Below are 7,484 nucleotides of genomic sequence, written 5' to 3'. Positions count from 1 at the left end.
GATTGAGAGTTGATTTAATCCACTTTTATTATTTCAATTGGAGTTGTATATAAACTGCATTAATTTTATAGAGAAAAGTAAATTTTTGAGAAAAGTATTAAAACATTTTTTTTAGTAATTGACTTGAAAGAAATTACTATAAAAGATTGATATCTGTCTCATTAGTGATATTAACCTTCTAATGGTAAAGTCGGGATTGGATGTGTCATTATTTAAACTATTTAAAGCTTCGTTAATTAAAGCCTTTTTATTTTACTACAATTATTTAAGATCCAGTAACTTTATTGTATTTTTTTTTATCTATAAATAAACAGAAGAATATATTAGTATTTACTTTTCTTATCCATTTCATAAATTGATTAAATAAAAAAGACCGGATTCGAATTTAACTATCTTTCTAGATATGTTTTGAAAATCCACCTTACAAACCTTAGAAAAAAGGTTAAGTACTATCATATTCATAATACTTGAAATACGAAACGCCTTACCAGTCCGAGTTTTAAGATGTTGAACTACTATATAATATACATTCATTTAAATTGAATTAATTTTCAGAAATAAATTGCGAGCCGATGAAATTATCGGATTCACACAATCAATCTGAAACAAAGAATCCTCCCAAAATTTCCCAAATCTTAAAAAACTGTAATAAACTTATAAGTAAGGCGCTTCATATTTCAAGTTTTAATATAAACGGTCTCGTTTCCAATCATATATTCATAATATTTTATTATATTTATAAGATGCTATAAATTATAATGTTGAATTATTGTAAATAACTGATGTATTTTTAAAATATAAATATATATAAATAACTCCAATTGAAATTTTATAGAGATGATCAATCACATTTAACCATATATAGCATGTGGAAAATTTCATCTCGTGAAAAAATAAATACACTCTGTTTCTAAGCCGTTCGTCACTTTACCTTCCGATACACTCGACTCCGTAGTTGTCATGAATGACCAAAGTCTCGTACTCCATATAGGGCATTTCTTGGCCGTTCAACGGTATATAACACACTTGATGATTCGGTTGTACCTTGCCGATGTGGTAGATTCCTTCGTGCAATACTCTGCCGACGAATAAAGCGTAACCATCCTCGGTTTCACCGGCAGGTAGGGCATGTAGAGGCACGCTACCCTGCCAGGATTTTACCCAATTCACGTCCTTGCCACACAACACCTGGAATTCTCGTTTCTCATGGCCAGTTCCGCCCCATGCAATTGTGCAAACATTGTCGCGAATTCCACCTGGAGTCACCGTGCCTTGATGATGTGCTCTACCGATGTACAAACCATCCTCAGAAGCCATTACTGCGTTCCGAGGTAGTCCAAATGCCTCACTGAAATCCACCCAGAAGTGGCACGTGTCCATCAGTTGCTGTCTGATAGCAGGGGATGTAAACTGGCATTCTGGTAGAACGAGTTAAAAAATTATTGCGTTTCTTTCACATTTTTTTTTTCATATATTTGGATTAATCCATATAGGACATTAATGCACATTACAATTTTATTATATTATAGTTCAGGAATTTTCAATCTTAAAAGACAAACAAATTTTACAGTGATTCTATCATGAATTCTATCTATGATTCTATCATGAATTCTATCTATGATTCTATCATGAATTCTATCTATGATTCTATCATGAATTCTATCTATGATTCTATCATGAATTCTATCTATGATTCTATCATGAATTCTATCTATGATTCTATCATGAATTCTATCTATGATTCTATCATGAATTCTATCTATGATTCTATCATGAATTCTATCTATGATTCTATCATGAATTCTATCTATGATTCTATCATGAATTCTATCTATGATTCTATCATGAATTCTATCTATGATTCTATCATGAATTCTATCTATGATTCTATCATGAATTCTATCTATGATTCTATCATGAATTCTATCTATGATTCTATCATGAATTCTATCTATGATTCTATCATGAATTCTATCTATGATTCTATCATGAATTCTATCTATGATTCTATCATGAATTCTATCTATGATTCTATCATGAATTCTATCTATGATTCTATCATGAATTCTATCTATGATTCTATCATGAATTCTATCTATGATTCTATCATGAATTCTATCTATGATTCTATCATGAATTAACGTACCTTCAATTATCCATTCTCCAGTTGCACCCCAAGCGGTACTAACTCCTATGTAATTTATGACAAATGGGCTTCTGTCTTTATAAGACATGAACGGCATGTCAAAATCATCCTCACGGCTAACACTTAATAGTCCATCGCAAGACCACCTATAAAATAGAAGCAAAGATAGATATATACATGTACAGTTTTGTGTATCTAAATTGATCTTAAAATAAAATATATAATTTCCTTACTGTATGAAAATATCACATATCTCGTCAGGATTCAGTATGTCCCTAGTGACTGCTTCTGCCACATCTGGTTCTGTATTATTTCTTTTTATCGCCGACATAGTATTTCCCCATCCTCCGATAATAATCTAAGATAATATTATGAAACATTTATTATTATATATAGATAATATTATAGATAATATTATAGAACATTTTTATTCTTTAAAAAATGATTAAAGTATGTAAAGCACATAAACCTTGCATATCATTACAAGGTAGCATTACCTCATACACATTGGAGTCACCACCAAGATGTGTCCGTAAGGCAATCCTTGCATCATGGCTAGCTTTAATGCCTAAACTAACGCTGTTTTTTGTGATGGGTACGTAACGATAGTCGAGACTGTCCGCAGTTGTAATTCTGACTAGGGAAGAATTGTCAATCAGTATGATTGATCAAGGAACTATTATTCTTTTGTTGAAATCTTAAATAATTATGAGACATAATTTATAATGGAACTCACTTGGACCCATTTTTTGAAAAGTTAAGTTTCTTCGAATATACACAAGAACCAATATCAAAATGATTCATGCTAGTCATACACTGCAGTTTATATTCCCATGGTGCTGTGCCATCCACCTCTCTGATGAATCGTTATCTCTCATTATCTCAATTGGTTTCACTTAAAACAAATAATTATATTAAAATTCCATGTACGAACATATTGTTTGCTATCGATGATTACTATACTGTGTCATAAATGTAGTGTAACTTTTTATGATTGCTCTCTCATCTATTCCCTTCAAAAGACGCTTAGTTCTTCTTAGTTCCGTAAAAATAATCGTCATATGAATAAATGAGTATAAACTAGTATAAATTGTGTAAAGACGCAATAGCATATTCATGCGATTGTGAACTTCTACATTTTAGGAATGTGTGTGTATACGTGTGTGTAGGTCAAGTCGGCGCGACATACACTGTGTCCGAAATTATGCAGATGATGCAACCGAGCACGTGCACGATCGTCGAGATGTCAGTTGGCCCAGTCACTCGCTGTCTCGAGTGCAAAATCTGGCAAAATCTACATATCTGCAACTTACTGATAGACATGACAGGCTCTGGCTATATCGTAAATAACATCAGCGGAGAACACTTGTGAGGTGATGCGAAGTAGAAGAATGAACGAGAGAGCGATCCTATCCAATCGAAAAGATTATGCGGTGATCGCGTCGTGAATCGCGAGTTCTGTAATTTTGTACTCACAATACTCACATTTTTCATACGATGGACATCCCACAACCTGATTATCGTTGCCGTTACGTTTTGGATTGCGGGAATGTTGTGTTGGAAGTTGGAATGCCAACAACGTCGCGATTTTGTCGACGTATCGATACTTTCATCTCGATGTTCCCAGCGATTAGCATCAGTAGTTTTCGCTCTTTGCTGCAAAATACTGATTACTCTTGTCACATATATCATCACAAGGACTCGGTAATATATTAATTATTAATTATTGTGATATTAGAGATATCAGCTTATATGATATTAGATTATCGATGGAATTGATGCAATATTCTGCTTGAAATAAAATGTCTTTGGGTTTGCGATATATCGCGCGCCAAGTTAAATTCGGAATTACAGACTTCTATCGAAGTCTGTGTTCAGGATGTTGCATGACATACATAATTGGCCTGAAGATACGATCGCATCAGCTACTTTTTCTCGAAGGTCAAGATTTTACTTGCATTGGTTTTAAAGAGAGTTTCATGCTCGGAATTAATTGCGTTCGACTTTCCATTCAGATTTTACTTTCTGTACACTATGACGTACACGGATACTTACACGATGATCGATGTTACTAAAAGGTTATAAATTATTCAATTCTTAATTATGGGAAACGCAATTTCAATATATATAACAATACGTATATAAGTATATAAAAATACGCGTAATTATAATTAAATCAATTAAAACAACTGCTTTTAACTCTTATCAAATGTATGTAATTGCTCACTTTAGATCTATATCTTTGCATTAAATTTTTGAGGATAATCTTTATAAATTATTTATAAATTGATACGTCACGTATTTTCTTGCACGTATGCATCTCAGTGTACATTTAATGCATGTATATTTTTTGTGTATTTTGATTCTTCAACTTTTTGCATTTTTTATATTAAATAACATATAAAATTATAAATATCCCAGTAAATAATTTTTTATGCATGAATCTGTATAAATATATATAAATATATACAAATATTCATAAATATGTATAATTATATATGAAATATATTCGTACATCTTTCTTTCTTTTGTAAAATTACTTTTTAGTGTAATGGAAATAATAATAAATAATAATTAAAGGGATAATTAAAACATAAAAAATAATTAAAGGGATAATTTTTGCATTGTTTGTTTTAGAAAAAAATTAAGTTTGAAAAAATATTAAAAAATTGCTCATACACAATTATGGATAATTTTATATATAATTATACATAAGTAATTTTTTTTACATTTCTTTAAACTTGATTTTTTCTAAAATAAACAGTGTGAAAATTGCTCTTTTAATTATTTTTAATGTTTTCACATTACTATGAATATTTCTATTACACTAAAAAATAATTTTACAAAAGAAAAAAGGATGTATTTCAGTAAAGGACATATTTCATATATGATTATACATATTTATGAATATTTATGTATGTTTATAAGATATAGAATTTCATCTGGAATTCTGGGTCAAATTATAAATCGTCTAAAGTTATTTTAATTGCATATACCCACCCACCACCACACTTAAATAATAAATTTAAATGAAATTAGAAAAAAAATCCAATTTCGTTCTATATATTAATGTTAATATCATGTACATATTTTCTTTCCTTTTATGTTACAAACGAATTAATAACAATACACATATATATTGGACGTGATGCACATTTACACATAGAATCTTTTTAAAAAAATACACATTTTATATCAAACGTTATTCGCGTACTAACGTTGCGTATAGTACGCATGCAAAACAATAGAGACATTGACATTTACATTCAACTGCCGGGGTTATTGCCGTTCAAGTACCTATTGAAATACATCTGATTAACTTAGGATCAGTGTGCTTGAATGAATACATGCGAACGCACGTGCGTGCGCGGAAAGTAGAAAGCATTAAAAAGGACAACGAGCAAAACTGTAAACGTTGTACAGGTGTACTTAGACGTATACGTACTATTCTGACTTCCGTGAATAAGTGGCAAAGAATTGTAATTTTTTCTGCTTCGTTTACGAACTTTCAAGCCGGCTGCACAAATTTGAAACGCTGCAAATACATCTGGTACATTCATACGCACGCGAATTGTTTCAAGCGAGATTTATTTCTAAACTCTTTTAGTTTGCCATTTATCAATTGTACTTTACCAGGGATAATATTGACATTATCTCAGTTCAACAGAAAATGCAACTGTTATAATATTCTTTAATGTAATTGCCCTTAGTTTTTTACTAGATCTAAACCAATCATATTAAAGAATAACAGTTGCAAAGTAACTTTTTCTGCTAAACGTCGTTATTGAATTTTATTTTATTTTATTTATTCAAGATCATAAACTCTATCCCTTTATAGGATAATGATTTACAATATCCGCGATAAACACAAATACAAAATTAAATATAAAAGATTGATATGTTATTTGCTATAAATAATAAAAAGAAAATTAAATGTTTGTGAGTGGAAATGTACGCTTTCTACAGTAAAAGTTTCAAACCGTGAGAAATAAAGTTCTCACATTAGATTTGCTATATTTAAGGGAATGGCAAAAAACTTTCTTTTTCACATAGCAACATTTACTATTCAAGCAAGACACACTTAAATACGTACGTATTTAAAATATGTTTAAAATATCCTTCGGTCGGAATTTCAATTAGTTCACTTAAAAATTTCCGTAAAAGCATATATCTACATATCCAGATTAAATCAAATCGATAACATGAGCTTACGATTAATTAGAATACAAATATATGTGAATAATTTTTAATCATATATATAGATGAAATTTTTATATTCAACTAAGCAATTATAAATATGCATTGCTATATAATTGAAATTGAAATCATTTCTGATATAGTAATTAATAACAGTTTTATATATATCTCTTATATATATATTATTTCTCAGCTAAATTTAATTGACTTTATTTGGTATCAAATGAAATGGAATTATACCTGTGATATAACATTTAAAAAATTATTTGAAAATGTGTATATGTATGGGAATAATTTTGATTATGCTTTCTTATACTTTTTTATAGTTTACGATTGATTACAGCATCTAATATTTTCTATACATTGAGGAAGTAATATAGTAGGTACTTGTTGAGAAGTTAATTTCGTTAATGACTAATTTGCAAATGCATAGTAGATTGATAATAGTATAAATCATACGTAAATTACACATTTCATTACTGTACCGTAAATGTTTTAACTGAGGAGATATTTTTATAGACTGTTATAAGATTGACTTACTCATTACTATGTCGTGCAATCAGAGTGATTGTAAAGAGTATTATAGTACGGCTGATTATTGCAATAGGACAAAGGCGGAAAGACAGTCCTTCCTAGATTTATTTCATGCAGCCTTCGTGCATTAGATATGTAGGTGGGTCATAATACTGCACCTCACAGTTCATCGTGCAGTTGCACAGAGAAGTGACCCGTTGCTTTCCCTGTAAAAGCGAAGAGCTAAATCAGGTTGACTCGTTTCTCTCTGCTCTGTATGGTCGGATCCCGACCAATGTCACATCAGTATGTGCGCACCGAGATCGCTTTTACCTTTTCGTAAAGCGAGGGAGTGGGATGCTGGGGGTATAAAACAGAAAACAGCACTTTTGCCAGCCAATATGTGTGTAGTTTCATTTTAGTAGACACTAGAAAGGTGTTTAGTTCTTACTTATTTGACATTGAGTTACTATTGAAACGTGGCGAGAGTCAGTATGCTGCTAGTAAGTAGACACAAGTTCAATTTACAAGTGACGTTTGAATATTTCGGATAGCAAAGTTTAACACATTTATGCCTCGCGTACAGAAAAATAATTGTTGCTAAGAAAAGTGATTACTCAGATTTATC

At 30.7% G+C, this 7,484-nt stretch overlaps 2 protein-coding genes across 4 annotated transcripts in view; one reads left to right on the top strand and one right to left on the bottom strand.

The window, feature by feature from the left end:
• Positions 1-840: 840 nt before the first annotated feature.
• On the bottom strand, positions 841-3,753 carry LOC108752481 (C3 and PZP-like alpha-2-macroglobulin domain-containing protein 8). 3 transcript variants are annotated; one of them, XM_018493319.1, is made up of 7 exons: positions 3,632-3,753; positions 3,336-3,555; positions 2,883-3,041; positions 2,644-2,783; positions 2,380-2,504; positions 2,147-2,292; positions 841-1,418 (listed from the first exon to the last, which is right to left on the bottom strand). In XM_018493319.1, the coding sequence occupies exons 3-7, from the start codon at positions 2,890-2,892 to the stop codon at positions 928-930; spliced, it is 912 nt and encodes a 303-aa protein (XP_018348821.1). In that variant the 5' UTR covers positions 2,893-3,041; positions 3,336-3,555; positions 3,632-3,753; the 3' UTR covers positions 841-927. The 3 variants fall into 3 exon arrangements, with proteins under 3 accessions (XP_018348821.1, XP_018348820.1, XP_018348822.1); XM_018493318.1 differs by lacking the exon at positions 3,336-3,555; XM_018493320.1 differs by lacking the exon at positions 3,632-3,753 and having other exon boundaries at positions 3,460-3,493.
• Positions 3,754-7,272: 3,519 nt separating this feature from the next.
• Positions 7,273-7,484, top strand: part of LOC108752488 (uncharacterized protein DDB_G0271670-like) — a 3,382-nt gene continuing 3,170 nt past the window's right edge. The window contains exon 1 of the mRNA XM_018493332.1: positions 7,273-7,359. Coding sequence (XP_018348834.1) covers positions 7,351-7,359 — 9 coding nt within the window. The 5' untranslated portion in view covers positions 7,273-7,350. The remainder of the gene's footprint in view (positions 7,360-7,484) is intronic.

This window comes from Trachymyrmex septentrionalis, unplaced genomic scaffold, assembly GCF_001594115.1.
Source record: "Trachymyrmex septentrionalis isolate Tsep2-gDNA-1 unplaced genomic scaffold, Tsep1.0 scaffold60, whole genome shotgun sequence".
NCBI classification, from domain to species: domain Eukaryota; kingdom Metazoa; phylum Arthropoda; class Insecta; order Hymenoptera; family Formicidae; genus Trachymyrmex; species Trachymyrmex septentrionalis.
Note: the sequence above shows the minus strand (reverse complement) of the source record. Positions and strands in the feature narration are given on the sequence as shown.